Below are 23,162 nucleotides of genomic sequence, written 5' to 3' on the forward strand. Positions count from 1 at the left end.
AATATGATTGTTAAGGATGTCTTTACATCCATATAAATACATAAATCGGAATAGAAAAAAATCCTCTGTTTTACCGATTAAGAATATGAATATATATATATATATATATATATATATATAAGCAGATGCATGTTTATTTGTTCAATGCTTGCAGATTTTTCAAAAGACTGACGCAAGTCGTTGCAACTTCCGACTGCCATCTGAAAATTGGATGTGCAAGTAATATTGCTTTTCTCTTGCTATTAATTCTGCTACCTTTCATGTTACGTTGAATGATTGAATTTCAACCATTAACACCATGTATAAACTACTACCATTTCTTGCTACCAATTGGTTAAGGCTTATCTTCTTCTCTTCTTTTCTCCAAAAGAACTGTCTTCCTTGTCCAATTCATTCCTAAGGTGGATGGACAAAGAATGATCTTTGTGCTCTCTTAAAAAAAATTTGAGTATAAACTGTTGCCCAAGTACATAATGATAGTGCCATTGAAAAAGATCATAAAAGGTTAAATTCTCTAATGAATTAGTAGTGTTGGATCGGAATTCTACTTTTGTGTTTATTATGGTTGTGATAGTGTAACGAGCATTCTCAAATTCATTTCTGCATTCCTGACAAAAGACTCAATTTAACATTTTAGAGAGCCAAAATTGAGACCCACGTTTGCTGAGATCATGGCTGCTTTGAAGCCGTTGGAGAAGCCAATAACCAGTTCTCAAGTTCCCAGGCCAAGCACGTTCACAGGCAATGGCCGTTAGAAACCTCTGCCATTACAAATTGCAGAAGAAGCAGGCTAGAAGTGCAAACTATACCATCATACTCTCTGTCTTTGGATTGCAAAAATATGGGGTGAAGTTCTAGATTGCCTTGGACAAGTCTGAGAAAGTGGTGGGGGGTTGATTTCCCCACTTTCAACCCAATTTGAGATTGCCATTCTATTTTCTCAATTCCCTTTTTTCCCCATTACAGTGTAGCTATCCTCAAGGTTGTATATTTGTTTGTAGAAATCCATTGAAATTGTTGTAATCAATATTTGGAAAATTTTTCTTTTTTGTGGAGTTCTTCTATTTTGATTTTCTAACTTTTTTTTTTGAAGTATAAATGGTATATTTCACTATCAACCAAAAAATTAGTCATTACAGTATTTCTCCCTTAGCACAGAATTCATAATCTGTAAGGGACCCTCCTCTATCCACACGTATTCTTTAGTACAAGTAAGAGCCAATTTGGCCAGTAAATGAGCTACATTATTAGCTTCCCTATCGGTAAAATTCACAACCCAGTTCAAATTGTCCTCAAGCATTCTTCTGGTATCGTCAATTATGACTCCATAATCTGCCCATATTTCCTCCTTGCTATTTGTGTCCTTTACAATTACCAGTGAGTCTCTCTCCAAAATCACATTGGACAGACCCAACTCCAGATATAGGTTCATGGCTCTTCTCAGAGCATCTGCCTCAACCATAACAGGCTTCAAGTGAGCATTAATCATTGAGCAAAGACAAGCAAGAATCTCCCCTTCCGAGTCTCTGATTATAACCCCAATACCCACCTTTTTATTCTTCACATCAAGAGCTGCATCCCAATTCACTTTACAAACCATATTATCAGGTTTCTCCCACCAATCCAAACTCCTATCCACATGATTAGGTTTGAGGTTAATGTTTGCTGCTCTGCAATCATCCATGTTCTGCTTAGCAGCAAGGAGTAGTGACCTCAGGCTCTCAAACTTCTTCTCAAAGATGAATGAGTTTCTTCTCAGCCAGATTCTCCTCATTGTGCAGGCCACTAAGCTCACCTCCTCTTCTTCCAAGCACATTCAATTGTTTCCATAATTCCATAAAATCTCCTGCTGTGCTAGCCCACTTATGGACTGGACTATCATTTTGATTTTCTAATTGAATTCATACAAACACAGACTGCAATCTGAATTAGTTGTTAGTACAAGGATGAGCAATGGACAACATTCCAAAGAGAGAAAAAAAATGCTTAATTGTTCACAAAGCATCATACAGCTAGCTAGTGTCACATATTCCTTAAATTCTTTGAAAAATCTTCAATTGTGCTATAAGAATGAAACGGGTTATTCTCCCTGGATTTTTATTTTTTAAAGTTTTCATCACTTGGATTCGGTAGGTTAGTTCAATTAATGTGGCCAAAGTTTGGTGGACTCCACTGATGTGATTGAATTAGAGAAATCAAAGAAAAAACAGAGAGGGAAAAAGACTTGAGCACAAGTCTTTGGAGTTTGATATGACTACAAATTTATAGAGCTGGCTAGTGAGTCAACTATTAATGCCATCAAAACTGAGCCATCTAGGTACCCTACTTTACACGAAATTCTTGGGATAAATACTTGCCTCGACAAATAAAGAGAGAAATCAAACAATTTCGAGGAAATTGCTCTAGATAAAGAGAGATAATACTGTACAAGTGGACTTTAATTTCATAATAGTTTTCTATGGACGGAGTAGGCCGCTATAATTCTTAGGCTCCGCTTAGATTCAGAAAGTGTTTTATTTCATCTCATCATTACAACTTTATCAAATTTTCACACAAAGTATAATAAACAATTCAATTTTTTCAAATCTCAATTCAACTTTTTTAAATCCCAACACAATAATAATATTAAAAAATAATATTCTAACAATATCTTTTTCAACTTTCATTTTTCATCTAAAACAATCTCATTTCATCTCTCAATCCAAAACAGCCCTGAGACTTTTTGCATTCTTTACCTATTCTATTATTCAATAGAAAATGGAAGTTTTTTGTTTAATTTTTTAAAATTGAACTGTTCAAGTGATATGAACATTTGAGACTAGTGCAAAAGTTTTTGTAGAAGAAACTAATTACTTGTCTTTGAATTGGACTTCTTGGCTATCTTTGTGTCATTACACGGTCATTCCTTTATACAGAGAACGCCATAGAAGTAAAAGAGCTCTTTCTTTCTTCGGTCATTGAAACGTTGCTCGAGCAATTGGTGTCTCCTCAATTGTTGGACTTTGCACGTCGATGGGGACTTCTAGAAAATCTAAACAAGTGGAGGAAAACATTTACAAGAATTCGGGCGGTGCTTGATGATGCAGAGGAGAAGCAGCAGACTCTCAGAGTAGTGACTATGTGGCTGGATGATCTCAGAGATCTTGCTTACGACCTGGAAGACATATTGGACGAGTTTACAACCGAATCATTGATGAATGAAAACCAAGGTAGCTCAAGTAAGGTACGAAAACTCATACATAGTTGTGTTTCTCGTTTTATTATCAACACTAGGCTCCAGTCAAAGATAAAGAAAATCACTGAACGATTCAACGATCTTGCCGCAAGACAAGGTGAACTGAATTTTAGACAAAATGTTGATAGGAGGTCACATAGAATAAGAGGGACACTAGTCCTAACTTCTTTAGTGAATGAAGCTCATGTTTATGGTAGAGAAAAAGAAAAACAGGCTATACTTGATTTACTGATGAGTGCAGAAACTGAGGATGCCGAACTCTCTGTGATTCCTATACTTGGCATGGGCGGTATAGGGAAGACAACTCTTACTCAACTTGTATACAATGATGAAAAGATGCAAAGCTTTTTTGACCTGAAAGCATGGGCTTGTGTTTCCGAAGAATTTGATGCTGTTAAGGTGACAAAAATGATTTTAAAATCTGTCACCTCTAGAAGTTGCAATGACAATGATCTCAATTTATTGCAAGTCAAACTAAAGGAGAAACTAAAGGGGAAGAAGTTTCTTGTCATTCTGGATGATATTTGGAATGAGAACTACCACGACTGGAGTATCCTACATGCTCCTTTTGAAGTAGGGGCTTCGGGAAGTAGAATTGTCATAACAACTCGTAACCGAGGAGTTTCATCAATGATGGGTACCATTCAAGCTTATTGTTTGCATGTGTTGTCAAATTATGCTTGTTTATCTATATTTACCCGACATGCATTCGGGGCAAGAGACTTCATTACACATCCAAATCTTAAAGATATTGGTGAGAAAATTGTGATAAGGTGTAAAGGCTTGCCTTTGGCAGCAAAATCCTTTGGAGGCCTTTTACGTTTCAAGGAGGATCCCGATGAGTGGAAAGAAGTATTGAATAAAAATATATGGGATATACCAAAGGAGAGAAGTGGAATTGTTCCAACTCTTATGTTCAGCTACTACCATCTCTCTGCACATTTGAAGAGATGCTTTGCCTACTGTTCAATATTTCCAAAGGACTATGAATTTAAGGAGCAATAGTTGGTTCTATTATGGATGGCAGAGGGTTTAATTCAGCCACAAGAAGGGGAAAAGCAAATGGAAGATTTCACTAAAGAGTGTTTTCGCAATCTATTGCCGAGGTCATTTTGTAACACCCCGTATTTCAGTGTATTTTTACTGAAGGATTATTTTTGATTGTTCAAAAATTTATCCTCTTATTTTAAAATTGGTTGGATTTTTAGTAAGTTTATTTCTATGATTTTATTTGGTGAAAATTATTTTTTTGTGCTTTCCAAATATTTATTTATTATTATGCATTTAAATTGCTTTTAATATTTAAATTAATTACTGTGGGATTTAATTATTTCAATTTGACTTTACCATTACGTTTAAATTATTTTATTTAACTTGTGGTTTTAAAATCGTCTCCGTTGGATCTTTTTTTGTGACCCAAGTTATGAGGATTGGACCTCATTTCTTTTCCTCCATTTTTTCTTTCCTTCCTTTTTCTTTTCTTTCTTTTCTTTTTTTTTTTCCTCATTTCCTCTCCTCTCCCGCGCGACCTCTCTCTCTCCTCTCCTCCGCCCGTTTCCTTCGTCTCCTCCCAGCGCCGCCGTCGCGCCGCCGTGCGCGACACCGCCCAGCCGACCAGCTCCCCCTCCCTCCGGCGACCTCACCTCCCAAACCTCAGCCCCTACCTCGCCGCCGGTAGCCCACACGCCCCCCACGAAGTCGCGGGCCACCTTCACGCCAGCGCCGCCGTGAGCCGGCGGTGGCCCTCACCGCCCAGCCCATTAGCTTCCCCAGCCGCCGGCGACCTCACCCCACCAATCTCACCTCCATCCGTGCCGCCGTTAACCACCAGTAGCTCTTCGAAGCCGCGGCACTCCTTCCGCCGTAGCGCCGCCGTCGCACCACCATTGGCCACCATCTTCCTACCACTTCATCCCCGACCTCTTGGCAACCCATTGGACCCAACCCCACCTCCGATCCGTCACCGGTGAAGCTCCACCAACTACATTTCCGATTTGGGCATTTTGGTCTTCTACCGCCCATTCCGCCGCCACCCACGGCAAACCACCACCACCATTGGCTTCACCGACCTCCCTAGGCCCTACCCTATCAATCTTGGGTCTTCGTTTGTCCTCGTTGAAAAGTTGGTAAATGTGACCCACGGCCACAGTGTATTTTACACTGTGGTGTTGCTCAGAAATCACCACTTGCAACTTCGAGATCCTCCGGAAATTATTATATTGCACTGTAAGTATTTTCCTTAAAGAACTTTCGTGATTTAAATATATTTTTGCACTAACGCATATTATCTGTGAATTGGGTTGTTTTGCCGGACTGAGTCCGAGGAGTTTCGGGGGTCGGATGGATTGTGGACGGAGTTGTGTTTGTTTGCATTGTGGTTGTTGGTTGTTGGTTATGACTTGTTCACGTACATCGCATATTGCATGCATGATCATGTTTATAAAGAAAACTGGGTTTTCGCATGATTGCATACATGTTCATGTATTTATTGGATTTGGATTTTCATGTGAGTAAAAGGAAAAGAGACTGTAGGGATGGTGGTAAGCAGGGATGGTGGTTGTGTCCCGCCTGTGATTCCCGCCTACAGTGCTCTGTTAAGTATTTATTGTGTGTAAAGGAACTGTAGGGATGGTGGTAAGCAGGGATGGTGGTAGAGTCCCGCCTGTGATTCCCGCCTACGGTGCACGCGTTAGGGATGGTGGTAAGCAGGGATGGTGGTTGTGTCCCGCCTGTGATTCCCACCTACGGTGCACGCGGTAGGGATGGTGGTAAGCAGGGACGGTGGTAGAGTCCCGCCTGCGATTCCCGCCTACAGTGTCCGATAACTGGATTGTTTGTGTGAATCATTTTATGGGAAAATGTGTTACGGATATTTTGGGCCAAAATGGGATTTTTGGCGTGTGTTGGAAATAATCATTTTTCTGGGAAAAAATGATATTTTATGGCTAAATGTATTTTGCTATATTGTTGGTTGCATTAATGTATTTTTATCCCGAGAGTTGTTTGGTTTATACTTACCTGTGGTACCATTTTATGGTATCGCAGATTTTGATGCAGATGATGATGTCGAGCCTTAGCTTGGCTCCGTTGGAGGAGTGATCTGGGATTGCTCCTGTTTAGTGAGTTATGTGTTTTTATCAGTTTATGTATTCACCTTTTGTATTATATTTGGGATGACTGTATAATTTTTTTTAAAGATAAATTGTTTTAAATATTTGTATTTAAATTCTGGTACTTAGTTGACTATCCGCTGCGTTATTATATTTGTACACTGTTGCATGTACACACACTGGCACTTCGTTGGGATGTGTGACCGTGTTGTCACCATCCTGGCGTCTCGATCCCTGTGTATTTATATAAGGGGGATTGGGGGCGCCACACATTTTTCCAACAATCAAACCATGATGACTCAATATTTTTAATGCATGACATCATGAATGATTTGGCTCAATTAGTTGCAGGAGATATATACTTAAGAATGGAGGAAAGATTTGGGAGTAGTGAGCAGAGGAAAATTTATAAAAGGGCTCAACATTCGTCTCATCAAGGTTGTGGCACTAAACAGTTTGAGGCCTTTTCAGAACTTACATGTTTACGTACATTCATGGCATTTATGCTTCCACAAAGTCCAGGGTATTGTTTCTTGGCTCATGAGGTTCCTCTTCAACTGTTGTCAAAATTGCAATGCCTACAGGTGCTCTCTTTAAGTGGGTACTGCATCTAGAAGCTTCCAAATTCAATTGGAGATCTAAAACATCTTCGATATCTTGACCTCTCTGACACTCCAATCACAAGCATGCCTGAATCAATAACCACTCTCTACAACTTGCAAACATTGATATTGGAGCAATGTCCTTTTCTAAACAAACTACCTTCAAATTTTGAGAACTTGTCAACTTCCGCCACCTCAATATTTTAAATACATCCTCATTGGAAGGAATGCCTCCACAAATAGGTAAATTGACATGTCTACGGACACTGTCTCATCTAGTTGTGGGAGAAGCAAGTTTCTCTGGAGTAAAGGAGCTGGGGCCTTTATTGCATCTTCAAGGGACACTCTGTATTTCAATATTGGAGAATGTGACTGAACCTAGGGATGCAAGGGATGCTAAGTTAATTGAAAAGTTAGCCTTGATGGCTTGTTATTGGAATGGAGTGACAACTTGAACAAGTCAAAAGACAGAACAAGTGAATTAGATATACTTAGCATGCTACACCCGACAGGCAGTTTGAAAGAGCTCATTATCAGATGCTATGGTGGTACAAGATTTCCATCTTGGTTAAGATATTCCTCATTTCCTAATATGGTGCTCCTAAGGATTGAAAATTGTAAAAAATGCACATCATTGCCACCAATTGGGCAGTTACCATCACTCAAAGACCTTTCGATCGAAGGCATGGCTAGCTTGAAGAATATAGGTGCGGAGTTCTATGGGAAAAATTGCCAACAGACTTTTAGATCCTTGGAGATGCTGTATTTCAAGGGGATGGGAGAATGGGAGAACTGGATTTCTTATGGAGAATTCCCACACCTGTAAAAGCTTTTTATAGGATACTGTCCCAAGCTTTTGGGAAAGTTACCAAACCACCTTCCCTTACTAGAGAAAGATGTGATATATGGATGCCGGCAGTTGGAAGTTTCGATTTCAAGCTTTTCTGAGCTTTGCCAAGTTGAGATTGATAGATCCAAAGGAGTGGTGTGTGGAGGTAAGGTTAACTTCAACTCATTAAATTTTATGTCTCTTTCTACAATTTCAGAATTCACTTGTCGAATAAAAGGGTCTACTATGGATGGGCTCACAAAGGCAGAAGATTTAGCAATTTTCAAGTGCAAAGACTTGACACATTTGTGGTCACATGATGTGGGATCACTACCACAGCTCCCATGTCTTCGTGTTTTGAAGATTGAGGACTGTATCAAACTAGTTTCTTTGGTGGCAGAAGAAGTAGAAGAGCAGCTTCAACTTGGCATGCCATCCATGCTCAGAGAAATCAAGATCCGAAATTGCATTGTCCTAGAATCCTTACCCAAGGCAACGATGTACAACATCACATGTCTGGAGTACATTCAAATTGTAAAATGCGATTCCCTACTATACTTTGCAAAAGTCCAGTTACCCCCAACTCTAAAGTGACTAAGAGATAATACATTGCAAGAATATGCTGGTATTGCTTAATGGGGATGACACTAACTGCAGCAGCAGCAACACTTCTCTTCTCGAGTACTTGTATATTGAAAATTGTCTATCCCTTAAATCCTTGACCTCAAGCAGAGAATTACCTGTAACACTTAAACAATTAAGTATTCGCTATTGTCAAAAGTTGGAGACAATTGCAAAGAGGTTTCATCACAAATCATTTCTTGAAGTCATTAGAATCTCAAGTTGTGAAAGCCTTGTATCATTACCGATGGGAATACTCAGCCTCTGCCATCTAGATGAGATTGATATTTGTAATTGTGCAACTCTTGTTTGCTTTCCGGAGGAAAAGTTGCTCACTTCCCACCTGAGATTGCTTCAAATTTCCGGCTGTGAGAAAATGCAGGCCTTACCCAATTGCATACACGGCCTCACCTCTCTTCAAGAATTGCAAATAAAGGCATGTCCAGGAATTTTGTTCTTTCCGGAAGTAGGATTTCCCATCAACCTAAGATCCCTTGTGATATCTGATCTCTGTTAGACATATCAGCTCCGAGATATCAGGACCTCATCAAGATCAATCTGTTACGACGGTTATCTAGTTGTTGATGTAGTTATCTAGTAAATCACTGCAGATTTCATCAGTATGCTGTTAGTGTTCTATAGTTATCTAGTTATCTAGTTCTGTTAGTAGAGGTTTTAAATATTTGAATTGTTGTATCTATCTAGATAACATAATTTGAACTACTTTGTACTCATCTATATATATATGAATACACTCAAGAAACTGGTATTCAATTGAAGCCAGACTTCATTTTATTTTGGTATTCTGACTTGGTATCAGAGCATTAAATTGCTCACGCAACTCGATCCAATATGGCCTCATCCAATCCCTCTTTTGTTATCCCAAACATTACCTCTCTGGTTTCTGTCAAACTAGATGGAACCAATTATCTGAATTGGATTACCCAATTCATTCCTGTGCTTAGAAGCCATGACTTACTAAGCATTGTTGATGGATCAGAAATCTGTCCATCTCAATATCTTCTTGATTCCACTGGGAAATCTACTTCTCATCTCAATCCAGATTACTTGGTTTGGCAGAAGAAAGATCAATTTATTTTGGCCTGGTTAAACGCCACTCTCAGTGAGAAGATCCTATCCACAGTGTATGGATTGACAACATCTAAAATGGTATGGAATACATTGGCTAGCAGATTTGCTCCTCAGTCCAGATCTCGCATTTCCCATCTCAAAAGACAGCTTCAAACATTGCAGCAGGGCACTAAAATCTACTCTGATTACTTGATCCTTGCCAAAAACTGGTCTGACCAGCTCACAGCAGCAGGTAAACCTGTTGATGAGGAGACTTGATCTCCTATGTCATCGGGGGTCTTAATTCCATTTATAATCCTTTCATCACATCTCTTAATTTTGCCACTCGAGACAAATCAATTTCATTTGATGATTTTCAAACTGAATTGCTCAATTATGAGCAATTACTTGAATCTCAAAACAAGACCCTTCCCAGTGATGGCACTCAGTTTGCTTTCTTCACAAACAAACCAAAGTTTACCCATGGCAAGAAATCCAAATACCCCACCCAGCAAGGCAAGTCTTCCAACTATAATCGACCTCCTGCCAGTTCACATCCTAGCAACTTCTCCCTTAAGCCACCATCATCCAGCAGCCCCTTCACCTCCACCAAATTCCCACCATGCCAAATCTGTGGCAAAAATAACCATCAAGCCCTTGATTGCTATCACAGGATGGACTTTACTTACCAAGGTCGACATCCACCAGCTTAGTTGGCAGCTATGGCTGCCCACACTCATGGCACACAAGAAGTTGAACAACCTTGGTATCTTGACAGTGGTGCCAACAACCATATTACTTCTGAATTGGACAACTTGACTCTACAACAACAGCCTTATCAGGGCAAAGATCAGGTCACAGTGGGCAATGGAGGAGGCCTGCTCATCACCAACACTGGTTCTTCTATGCTCCTTAACTCCAAAAACAAGTTTCTTTTACACAATATCTTACATTGCCCTAATGCATCTTCTAATCTTTTATCCATCCAGAAATTTTGCAATGACAATGATTGTTACTTTGAGCTCACATCATCTCATTTCTTTGTGAAGGACCTACAGAGCAAGGAAATACTTCTTCAAGGGCAGAGTGAAGCTGGACTGTATCCCATATATCTTAAGCAGCTGAAACTCAAGAAATCTAATCCTAAAGCTGCTCATATTTCCTCTTTCACTGCATTACAAGGTGTCAAAGCTCCAATAAACATCTGGCATTCAAGATTGGCTCATGCCTCTGAGTCCACAGTTGCTAGGGTCATTCGAGAAGCTTTGCTTCCTATTTCTGGTCCTGTAAAACAGAATAATCTGTGTGAGTCTTGTCAAGTTGCTAAGAGTCACAAACTTCCATTTTCCGAGTCCAATAACAGATCCACACATCCTCTTGAGTTAATACACTCAGATGTTTGGATCTCTCCAGTTGCTTCTCTCAGTGGATGTAAGCTCTATGTTATATTTATTGATGATTTTTCCAGATTTACCTGGTTGTTTCCTTTGAAATTCAAATCTGATGTATTCTCTTGTTTTCTTCAGTTTAAACAACTTGTTGAAACTCAATTTTTTGGAAAAATCAAACAACTTTTGACTGACAATGGTGGAGAATACCTCTCTACTAATTTCAAAAATTTCCTCTCTGTCAATGGAATTTTACATAAGCTCACTTGTCCTCATACTTCTGAGCAAAATGGGATTTCAGAGAGAAAACATAGGCATATTACTGAGACAGGTTTATCACTTTTAGCTCAGTCCCATCTTCCATCATGCTACTGGGTTAATGCTTTTCTCACTGCCATATATGTCATCAATAGGCTTTCTACACCTGTCCTTAACAATCAGTCACCATTCTTCACCTTATTCAACAAACCACCAGATTACTCCTACCTAAAGACATTTGGTTGTGCATGTTACCCTTTGCTTAGACCTTACAACACCCACAAATTAGCCTTTAGAAGTACCAAGTGTGTCTTTCTCGGGTATAGCTCAAATCAGAAGGGATATCGATGCTTGGATTTAAATTCTCAGAAAGTCTACATCTCCAGACATGTCATCTTTGATGAATTGAATTTTCCTGCTTCTAATACAAGGGCTCCAGCTGCTCCTTCCTCACCCTTGCAGGATACTTTTCCCTCCTCTGTCAGTGCCTCACAATCAGGTTCTTTCTCTAATCCCTTGCCTCCTAATTCAGTTTCTTCTTTTCCTATTATTACACCTCCTACATTCACTGTCACAACCTCTTCCTTTGATACATCACCCTCATCTGTCTAACCTGAACTTATTTTTCCCAATGACACAAGCCCACCTAGTCCACATAATGCTCCCATATCAGAAACACAACCTGCTTTTCTCCACCTGCTCTTCATAATGATCTTATCTCTGAAACCCCACCTGTTTCCTCCTCACCTGATCTCCCACTTCCTTCACCTAATTCCACGCCTCTCACCACCATAAATCTGCCTGCCTCCTCCTCCACTCAAATCATTACACGATCCATGACCAACTCCTCCAAACCTAAACAATTTCCAGACTACCATCTCTACTACTCCACCAAATATCCTCTCCAAGCTCTCTCTACCATCACTTTACCTTCTGAACCCCAAACCTATAAGGAAGCAGTGAAGAACCAGCATTGGCTTGATGCTATGCAGGCTGAATATAATGCCCTCATAGTCAACAAAACATGGACTTTGTGTCCACGACCTTGCCATAAGAAAGTTGTCAGGAATAAGTGGGTGTTTAAGCTCAAACAAAAATCAGATGGGAGTATTGATCGTTACAAGGCCAGATTAGTGGCTAAAGGATTTGATCAAATTGATGGGGTGGACTTTAATGAGACATTTAGTCCTGTTATTAAACCAGCCACAATTCGATTGGTACTAGCATTAGCTGTTCATCATGACTGGTTTATCAAACAACTTGACATCTCCAATGCCTTTTTACATGGTTTTCTTGAAGAGGAGGTTTACATGGAACAACCTAAAGGGTTTGAGGATCCTCATCTCTCTGATCATGTGTGCAAATTACATAAGTCCATCTATGGACTCAAACAAGCTCCTAGAGCTTGGTTCTTCAGACTGTCACAAGCTTTACTTGCTCTCGGGTTCAATGGCTCCACAGTTGATACATCTCTTTTTACATTACATTTGAACCACATTTCTGTTTATGTGCTTATTTATGTTGATGACATAATAATTGCAAGTAATTCCTCCTCTTCCATTGATCATCTTATTACTCATCTTAGTGCTGAGTTTGCTGTCAAAGATCTTGGTTCCCTCTCTTATTTTCTGGGAATTCAAGTCACAAAAACATCAGAAGGTCTCCATCTCAATCAAGGAAAGTATGCTACTGATCTATTGAATCGCACAAGGATGGCTGGTGCTAAACCAGCTTCCACACCATGCACCTCAGGTTCCAAACTTTCCAAATTTTCAGGGGATCCACTCAATGATCCTACTGAATATAGAACTTTGGTGGGAGCTTTACAGTATCTCACACTTACCAAACCTGATCTATCCTTCAGTGTGAACCAACTATGTCAATTCTTACATTGCCCAACCACTGACCATCTAGTAGCAGCTAAGAGAGTGTTACGGTATCTAAAGGGCACCTTACAGTTTGGTCTCAACTTCAACAAGGGCTCCCTGCAACTTAATGGTTTTTGTGATTCTGATTGGGCAGGGTCTCCTGATGACAGGAAATCCACATCTGGCTATTGTATATATCTTGGTCCCTGCCTTATTTCTTGGTCAGCCAAGAAGCAACCCGTTGTAGCAAGATCAAGCACAGAAGCAGAATACAGGTCTATGGCATTCACTGTGGCTGAACTCTATTGGCTTCGCATGCTCTTGAAGGAGCTGCACATACCACTAACTAGTGCTCCATGTCTATGGGTAGATAATCTTGGTGCTTTGGCTCTATCTTCTAATCCAGTATTTCATGCACGTACCAAACATATTGAGGTCGATTATCATTTTATCAGAGAGAAGATCTTTAACAAAGACATACAAGCAGGTTACATCTCTACAGCAGCTCAACCTTCAGACATTTTTACAAAGGGTCTCACTTCAGCCAGATTTTTGTTCCTTCGTGACAAGCTGATGGTTCGAGATCTTCCCATCACCTTGAAGGGGAATGTTAGACATATCAGCTCCGAGATATCAGGACCTCATCAAGATCAATCTGTTACGATGGTTATCTAGTTGTTGATGTAGTTATCTAGTAAATCACTGCAGATTTCATCAATATGCTGTTAGTGTTCTATAGTTATCTAGTTATCTAGTTCTGTTAGTAGAGGTTTTAAATATTTGAATTGTTGTATCTATCTAGATAACATAATTTGAACTACTTTGTACTCATCTATATATATATGAATACACTCAAGAAACTGGTATTCAATTGAAGCCAGACTTCATTTTATTTTGGTATTCTGACTATCTCAACATCACTAAGGCCTTGTTTGAGTGGGGGTTGCATCGGCTTACATCTCTTAGCCGACTTGTCGTTAGTGGTGGATGTCAGCATGTGGTGTCCTTTCCAGAGAAGAAACTGCCAGCTGACTCTCTAACCAACCTCACCATTGAACTCTTCCCGAACCTAGAAGCCCTGTCGTCTGAAGGCTTTCGAAGCCTCACCTCTCTTGAGCAGCTACGTATTGAAGAGTGCGGAAAGCTCACATCAATTCCTAAGAATGGCCTGCCTTTCTCACTCTTGAAATTGTATATCTATAAGTGCGAGAAGCTCACGTCCTTCCCCGAGAATGGACTGCCTCCCTCACTCCAGCAACTTTCTATAAACAGATGTCTTCTACTGACTCTGCAAGGAACATATCCCTTTGATGAAAACTAAATATGCTTATTTGCTCGTGAGTTCTTTTGGTTGTGACCTGAATGCTGGTGTTGGAATGGTTCTGCTGCTCCTGTTTCTTGCTGTTATTCTTGACGGTTTGCTGAATGCTCCGACTATTCTTGTTGGGGTATGCCATTCTTGGAGTATTTACCTTAAGGGCATGAGAAAGAATGGCATATATTGCTGATCAATACATATTTGGCAAATCATTGGGAGTTGAAAAGGTACATAATCCCGGTTTATACGTTATTCATACTTTGTATTTGTATTGTTATTTGCCATGTCTAATTAGAAGGTCCTTTGTTCGTTTGACAGAGAAGAAGAAACCTGCAACTTGATTAGTTCAACACTCCCGGCCCACACACCAAACCAGGAGGCAGAGGAGCATTCTTCATCACACCCTCGAAGTTTCAGGTGGAAGTTTTCCATGATGAAAACGTTCATTTTGTAATATAGCTTTTTTTTTTCCTGTTTTTCCTCCGTGGTTTTACTCTTTGCATTTATTCCTGATCTATAACAGGAATATAGGTTACTCTTTGATGGTTTTGTGATGCTCTCTGCATATATATGCCACATATATAATAACATCTTATTATCTTACTTATACCAGAAAATAAAATGGTGAGGCATGGAAGGACCACTGCCCTTTTATTCTGCATATATATACATGGGAAAGTTGAGTCTGACTTGCTGTAAGGTGAGTCAAGTACAATTTGCATGACATTGGGTTATGAATACGATTGTTAAGGATGTTTTATTTTTTCAACAAGTTTCTATTATAACAAGTTTCCTTAGTTTGTTATTTTGTCAAAAAGGTTTCCATTTGAGAAAGTTTCCTTAGTTTGCTCCCGTCTCCGTTATAATAAGGACCAGCATTGTAATGCAGAGATATTGTTTGATGAAATAATTAAAGATTACGATGGTTTGAATTTTCATTGATTTCTTTGTAGTGGAAACACAGAATTCCTACTGGAATTATCCTTACATAGAAGTCCTCTGGCTGAGTTTAAACTGGACCCACCCTTGCAAGCTACTTTAGCTGAGTTTCTCCAATAATAATAATAATGATAAAAACAAGAAAATCCCTCATCGTTTCCCAACCCCCGAGTCTCAAACGAGGAAAACAAGAACTGTCTTCATGAATAGATAATCACAATCTTCATGAAATGCATCGGCCATTTATTTTGTATTTCTTTTGCTCTGAATCTCTCTGATGAAAGACAAAAAGAAATTAAAGAAGAAAACTTTGAGAAGAAAATGAAGTTTATAATAAGAAGAGGGAAATATCTATATGATCTATATCAGTATATATATGCATGTATTTCAAACAAAGTACTTTTAGCAGTTCCTTTGGCATTGTTTTTGGAGGGTACAGAGTATTTACATGTCAAAGCTTGATTAGAAGGTCTTCCCTAATACAAATTGATGATTTAGCTTATTTAATTTTGGTTGCTCTAACAGTTGTGTATTAGTGATCATAGATTTTCTTAGAAGTTGGTGAATGAACACCATCATTTTCTGCAATCCCCCTACATGACAAATCCCAAGGAACATGGGCTCAAACTTTAGGTCCATTATTCATTCCAGTAACTGAATTGACTATTGAGACTTTTGTTCTAAGTTTTCTTTCCCCTTCTCTTATATGAATATAAATACAGAAATTGGTATAGAGAAAGAAAAAAAAAATCCTCTGTTTTACAGATAAATATTTATCTGTTCAATGATTGTAGATGGTTCAAAAGACTGATGCAAGCTGTTGAAACTTCCAATTGCTGTCTGAAAAATGGATGTACAAGTAATATTGCTTTTCTCCTGCTCTGATATTTCTCTTACCATGGAGCAAACCACTTTCAAGTTAATATAAGAGATTGATGCATGGAACAACTGTTAGGATTTTAGTGAATTCCATAAGCCAAGAGCTTTTTAGGTATACTAACAGAAAATTAATAGAAAAGAACTGCTACTCTTGTTCTCAGGTTGAAGGAGTACAAGAAAGTTCTAAAGCAAGCAGCGATGGATGGCCTTTTCAAAGCAATTCTCAGTGGGGTGGGCCAAGCTCACAAACATTAGATTGCGCTCTTCAAACCCCATATATTTGCTGTTTTCACAATGGCTGGATCATGGATTATTCTAAAATTGCAGCAGCAAGTTGTTGTTGGCATGCCAAGTCTTTCTTTGTAGTTTTGGAGCCCCAATGCTTATATATAAGCGACACCTTCTCATGGTAATATTTTGGAGCCCCAATGCTTATATATAAGAGGTGTCAAGAAGGTGCTTCAAACGTTCTCTGTTTTTTTTTTTCCCTGTTGATGCAATTTTTCATTTATTATATCTAATTGTAAATTTGTAATGAATCAAAGTAATCCCATTTTCATGTTAGAACTACAAATTCTATACCCGTAATTTCCAAGCATTTCTTTTTGTAGCTTTGAATTTCTCATCCACTCTCGGCAACTCAATGATTTAAAAAAGAAAAAAATAATAATAAACCAATTCAGTAGATTCCAAACCTGCGATGTACAAGAAGAGGAGGAAAATATATAAATTTATAAAAATAACTTACCATATTTTTATTTTGCTTGGGAAAAAGTGAAACACTAAAATGGACTTATATTTTTGAGGATTAAGGCTTTTGTTCTGAGTTTTCTATCCCCTTCTCTTATATCTTTGATTTTTATTTATGAATTTTTTTTGTAAATAATTTTTTATTTACAAGGTTGTCTCGAGGACTCAGATGATTACCTTAACTAATTTCATATCACCTAATTGAAATTGGATAGAAAGTTGCAAAAACTTGGAATTCAGTGCACACGGCCGAGACAAGTTTTACCAAATTCTTTAAAAAATTCGTGAGGCTTCATTCTAAGACAAACTCAAGCTCGAGCAAAATGCTTGCGAGATTTGCCATTTTATACTGGAAATGATTGTGAGACATGACTCCAGCAACTTTTGTGGTTTGAGGATTTATAAATTAAATCATCAAATCATTTCCTAATTATTGTACAAATATACAAAATTCTATACAACTTGTCTAAACTTTCAAACAAAACACAGATAAATTATAACTTTTTAAAATTTCAATAAACAATTATATTCAAATAATTTTTTTATTTTATAATATTTTTATTCTTTTTTTTTCTCTCTCATGTAGTGGAGTAGTCTATACCTTGATTCTTGAGATACATCATTTATTCAATTTGGCCACATTGAATTTATCTACATCACTAATTATATGGCAATATTGAATTTATAAATCATGCCATGTAAGCATATCCATGTCTATTTATAAATAGAGTTTTTCTTTGTTCAAGTAACGTGGCCAACTCATGTGGTGATTGAATTAATGAATCAAAGAAAAAGCAGTGTACTGGAAAAAAGACTTGATCAAAGTTGGAGACTTTGGCTACTAAGTCAGCAATAATTAATGAGATAAAAGTTGAGCCATCTGCCATAAAAGTAATTCTCACGAAATTTGAAATTCTATCTCTTTAGCCTCTTTTTAGAGCATTCGGTTCTTTATAAATTCTCTATAATTTAACTGAAAATCACATTTTTTAAAAGTTTTTTATAAATTTTATTCATCTTTTAAAAACCTCATACATCCTATTTCTCATCTCTATTTCTATTCTATTAAATAATATTTATCTATTCTTTTTTTATTATTTTTTTCTCTCACTTCAATTTACAATCTAACTACTAACTCTTATATCTTATTATCTTCTTTTCAAATATCACATTCTACTAAATACTTATACGATTTTGACTACCGGATATAGTATTATCTTTCAAACCAAAATCCGTATTATAAAAATAGTAATTTTTTTTAATATGTGCATTTTTTTTTTAATTTCTATAACGGCAATATTTTTTCTCCTTTCTCTACTGGTAAGATTTTGAAGACTTTCTCAAAATCTATCAATTTGAACTCCTACCTCTAACGGTAACTGAATTTGTCTTTTCTCCAATGGCAACTTTTTTCTCCAGTCTCAAACAGTAATATTTTTTGTCCTATATGTAACAATAATTTTTTCCTCTATAAATACGCATTCTGCCTTCATTCACATTTTCACTATCTTAAGTCTTATTTCATCTAAAGAATCGAATTTCAATAGTCTCCCTTGATCTCTCACTCATTTCATCAAATGGCTCGTACATTCATTCGCAAATTGCTCACATACTTATCATCTTAAAATGAGTTGGATGTTGTTCTTAATGACTAGGCCGATAGACAGTTATCGAGGCATCGTGCCAATCGCTAACGCCGTAAGTTTATTTGGCCTGATCATATTCAAGGGCACGAGCGCCTATTTCGCAGAAAATTCAGGATATCCCACGAATCTATTTCGAAAGAGATTTCAGATGAGTCGTCCCCTATTTCTCCGTATTCTAAATGAGGTAGAGTCTTACAAGCCGTACTTCACCCAGAGAAGAGATAATGCCGGAAGACTCGATTTATCTTCTATGCAAAAGATAACCGCAACACTTAGAATGCTGGCATATGGGGTTACTGGAGATTTTATGGATGAATACATACGTATTGGTGAAAGCACCGCAATGGAGAGTCTTAAAAAAATTCTCTGAGACAATAGTAAGTGTTTTTTCAAATGAATATTTACGGTCTCCAAATACCAATAATATTGCTCGATTGCTTGCGGTTGGTGAACAACGAGGATTCCCTGGAATATTGGGAAGCATTGACTGCATGCATTGGAAGTGAAAAAATTATCCCGCAGCTTGGAAATGTATGTACTTCAGCCACATTCGTGAACCAACCATTATTTTAGAAGTAGTTGTTACATATGATCTCTGGATATAGCATGCATTTTTTATATGCCCGGTTCACATAACGACATTAATGTGCTAGAGAAATCTTCTATTTTCACAGAACTTGCCCAAGGGCGTGCTCTTGCAGTCAATTACACAATCAATGGCAACCACTACCAGATGGGGTATTACCTTGCAGATGGTATTTATCCCAAGTGGCGAACTTTTGTGAAGACGATTCCATCACCACAAGGGAATAAGAAAATTTTTTTTGTGAAAGCACAAGAATCCGCAAGAAAAGATGTCGAGCGTGCATTTGGGGTACTTCAACAACGATTTGTAATCATTCGTGGACTTTTCCGAATGTTCAAAATCAAGGAACTAACAAATATAATGAAGGCATGTGTTATTCTACATAATATGATTAATGAAGACGAGCGTGATAATAGTGAGGGTCCGAACATTGAGTATGATCAACTTCATAATGAAGTCCCGGAACTGTTGCACAATCATACAACTGAGCTTACGAACTTTATCCAGCGTCATCATCATATTAGAGACACCTCGACACATCATCAGCTCCAAGCAGATCTAATTGAACATCAATCGCTATTATATTCCCAACCGTAGACATGTTGCATAATTGATTGGTATTTCCTTCATGTTATAGTGACTATATTTGAGTTGATTAAATTTCAATTCGTACTTCCTTCATGTTAGTATAAACTATATTTGAGTTAATTAAATTTCCATTCGTATTTCCTTCATGTTAGTAGTGATTATATTTGAGGTAATCTGTAATAATTTCTGAAATTGTAATAACTAATTTCCTTGTTTCAAAATATCAATTTACACAATCCAAATTAAAAATTTAACTATCTTAATATTAATAATATTGTCATCCATCATTTTTTGAAACAAAAAGTAAATAAAGAAATAAATTTTTTACAGAAAAAATTTTATCAATCCCAATGTCCTGCATCATTGCATCTCGCCATGATTTCCCTCTGTAGTTGCTGGAAATATAATTGTTGTTGTCCTGGCATGGCACTCACGTCCATCATCATAATGCCATGATCTGCTTCCTTCTTGGCGAGCACTAGTTTATCCGCCTCCAACTTCAGTCTTTCATCATCTTGACGGATTTTATTTAACTATTTTTCCTTCTCATTTTCCATCCTCTCAGCTTCAAACCTCAGTCTTTCATCCTTGAGACGGATGAAATTTATTTCTTTTTCCTTATCATACTCCATCTTTTCGGCCTTGAGGCGAAAATACTCTTTCTCTTGAGCACGTGAGTCCTAAAAAAATGTATACTTCAGCTTGCTGAGTCCAACAATCTCCTGTACTGACGTGGCTTGGGCCCTTTGTGTTCCTTTTTCAGCTTTCCTTCCCATTGGTTGGTCCAATTCGATTACGTCATTATCTATCACATTATCTACCTCGAGATCAAAAACTGAATCCACTGTAGCGCTCGAACATCGAGTCGGGGTCGGGGTCGGGGACGGGGACGAGGACGGGGACATCGTCTTCCTTCGCTTTGTATCCTCCTTTGTCGAATGCCAAATCCATTTAGGTTAGTCCTTTAACAAGTGCCAACAATGCTCGAACTGGAAGGAGCATTTCTCTAGCGATGCGTACATAACCTTAGCCTTGTCAAACTTGCATGTAAACAAAAAACCTTATGTTAAACCAATGTATAAAAAAATTAATTATTCATAAAATAAGTAAGAGTATGGATATTCTACTTTATCTTGCTCGGTCATGCCACCTTAATTCAACCCTTCAACCTGCGCTAGTTTCGCACAAAATTTGTTTGTCGCCTTTTGAATAACCGATCACCGATGTATTAAAGACTTGATGGTCTAGTCATTTGTGGTTTCTTTAAATTGATGGAAGTATTCAAAAAACTTTTCCCAAAGTTGGGAGTGTTTTTGGTTTATTCCCTGGACGGCATCAAAGCTACAATTAAGTCATGCGGAGACAAGTAACTTGTCTTTTTCAGGAGTGAAGTTCGCACCCCTGACTGATTTCCTAACGCCGATAAGATCGTTATGGGGTAGGGGTGGAGAGTCATCAACAGTCATAAGAGATTTTCTACTTTGCCCACCGTAAGTAGAGTCTAGTTGAGGATCTTCACTTAGAAGTTTGGTGAAGTACATATGTCCAGGGTCTTGTGAATCCATCTTTAAAAATGCATTGAAATATTAGACACGTAAGTATGAAGTTTGGAGTTTTTCCAATCACCGGCTCAGGAACCAAATGGTGATATCTACGAAATTTAGCCACCCTCTCATGGCTGCAACAACCTGTTGTTACTATTTGTTGGTCGTCTGGGTTACCTTGCCATTGAGGAAATGATTATAAATTTTATGTATCCCCACTAGGCTTTGTCATCATTATAGTCGATGAGGTTTAATTTACACATTATTTTTTTAGCACAACATAACTTTCCTAAACAATGACACAACAAAAAAGCAATGTAACAGAACTTACCAATTCACATATTCACACAAAATAACAACTAAACAACAATGCAAATCACAATAATGCTAAATAAGAGATTCCCATCAGGTTACTTCATATCGAATTTATAAATAAATGAGGATCAAAATGATGGAAATATTGACAACATGCTTAAGCAATGAGCCATTCACATCGAATGGTTGCAAAACCCCACCCGAATGTCTATTGCATTTTCTGGAAAGTACCACAAACTGCAATATGGCAATCCGGGTGAGGATTACCCCGTCATATCGATGGGGCCCTATTAACAATTGTGAATTAACCCGCACTATAACACTATCATCACAGCCAAATAACAGTCCCTCTCCCGAGAGATAGGAAACACTGCAAAGGACCCAACAACACAGAATAAATTAATGAATGGATAACCACAAACAATAATAAATCACATTCCATAACCACAAACTCTATCAAATTCTGCTAAAAACCAATAACCCCACAAATTTCATAATCACAAACTCCACCAAACTCTCCTCAAAACCAAAAACCCCACAAAATGGTTGGAAAACAATGAGAGAAACATATTAAAAAATAAATAAATCTGTGTGATAGCATCATCAAATTCTCGGCAGCCAAACAGTCAATACAGCCAACCACATTCACAGACGGAAATGCACCGCAGAGTATCCTCAAAAAGCCACAATCACAAACCAATCGATCAACAAAATTAGTTGGACAGCAATGAGAGAAACATATTTAAAAAAAAAAAATCCATGTGAAATTAATCATCACTTTCTCTGCAGCCAAACAGTGAACACAACCAAAAATCCAATGCAGATTATCCTCAAAAATCCACAATCCCAAGCCTAAATGAATGTTTAGATCAAGAAAAATGGTTGGTTTTGCAATGAGAGAAACAAAGTAATTAAAAAAAACATAGATAATGCATCATCACTTTCTCGACAGCCAAACACTCAAGAGAGTCAAAATAATACAGAGAAATTAATGGCAACGCAAGAATAAAAATGAGAAGCAGTTTCCTCAAACAAAACCCAAAATCATAAATCTAAACGAGAGTAAAAAAAAAAAAAAAATGCAAATAAGTGAAAACATTGCAAGCTTTCTCGGCAGCCAAACAATGAAGACATCGCTGACAGAGAGAGAGAGAGAGTTGAAGACCTTCTATTGAAGCTTACCTTGATCATGGCGTTGGGAGGGAAAAAAAAAGGGGGAAGAGGGAAACAGAGAATGAGAGAGATATTCCAAGAAAAATACAAGAAGATGACGGAAAATGAGGGAAGAGAGAAACGGTTTTGATTTTGAAGAAACCGAAATCAAACTTAAAAAAATTACAGATGGAGAGGGGCTACGATCGTTGGTGTTGCGAGGGAGGGGCCAACCGAGAGAGAAGAAGACGGGGGACGAAGAAGAAACCGAATGCGATGAGATATACAGTAGTTCCCCATATATGGGGAACGACTGTACACACTGTAAACACAAACCACAAAATGGGGATTGGGATGGAGAGGGTTTTTCTTCAAAATCCTAAATTTTTTCCTAAGTTATGGAGATGGGAGATTGATGGAGAATCAAATAGGAATGCTCTTATAACTCATTTTTAGATAGAAA

At 38.0% G+C, this 23,162-nt stretch overlaps 2 protein-coding genes and 2 pseudogenes across 9 annotated transcripts in view; all 4 read left to right on the plus strand.

The window, feature by feature from the left end:
- The window catches only part of LOC121244336 (putative disease resistance protein At3g14460), a 110,042-nt gene that overhangs the window by 74,864 nt on the left and 12,016 nt on the right, over positions 1–23,162 (plus strand). For 2 of the 8 annotated variants that reach the window (XM_041142368.1, XM_041142361.1), the window contains 2 exons: positions 16,034–16,098; positions 16,280–16,338. The exons of 1 other annotated variant lie outside the window; for it this stretch is intronic. The gene's annotated coding sequence lies outside the window, so the exon portion shown is untranslated. Of the gene's footprint in view, positions 1–154; positions 220–637; positions 886–923; positions 1,049–11,183; positions 11,188–16,033; positions 16,158–16,279; positions 16,339–23,162 lie in introns of those variants that run through there. 5 more of the 8 variants (XM_041142363.1, XM_041142362.1, XM_041142364.1 and 2 more) reach the window with 5 other exon arrangements.
- LOC121244257 (putative disease resistance protein RGA3) lies at positions 3,378–7,402 on the plus strand. The gene is made up of 4 exons (XM_041142272.1): positions 3,378–4,239; positions 6,863–6,929; positions 6,960–7,086; positions 7,227–7,402. The coding sequence occupies exons 1-4, from the start codon at positions 3,467–3,469 to the stop codon at positions 7,400–7,402; spliced, it is 1,143 nt and encodes a 380-aa protein (XP_040998206.1). The 5' UTR covers positions 3,378–3,466.
- Positions 9,724–9,870, plus strand: LOC121245151 (annotated as a pseudogene).
- Positions 18,516–19,697, plus strand: LOC121244258 (annotated as a pseudogene).

This window comes from Juglans microcarpa x Juglans regia, chromosome 8S (genome assembly GCF_004785595.1).
Source record: "Juglans microcarpa x Juglans regia isolate MS1-56 chromosome 8S, Jm3101_v1.0, whole genome shotgun sequence".
In the NCBI taxonomy this organism is placed as follows: domain Eukaryota; kingdom Viridiplantae; phylum Streptophyta; class Magnoliopsida; order Fagales; family Juglandaceae; genus Juglans; species Juglans microcarpa x Juglans regia.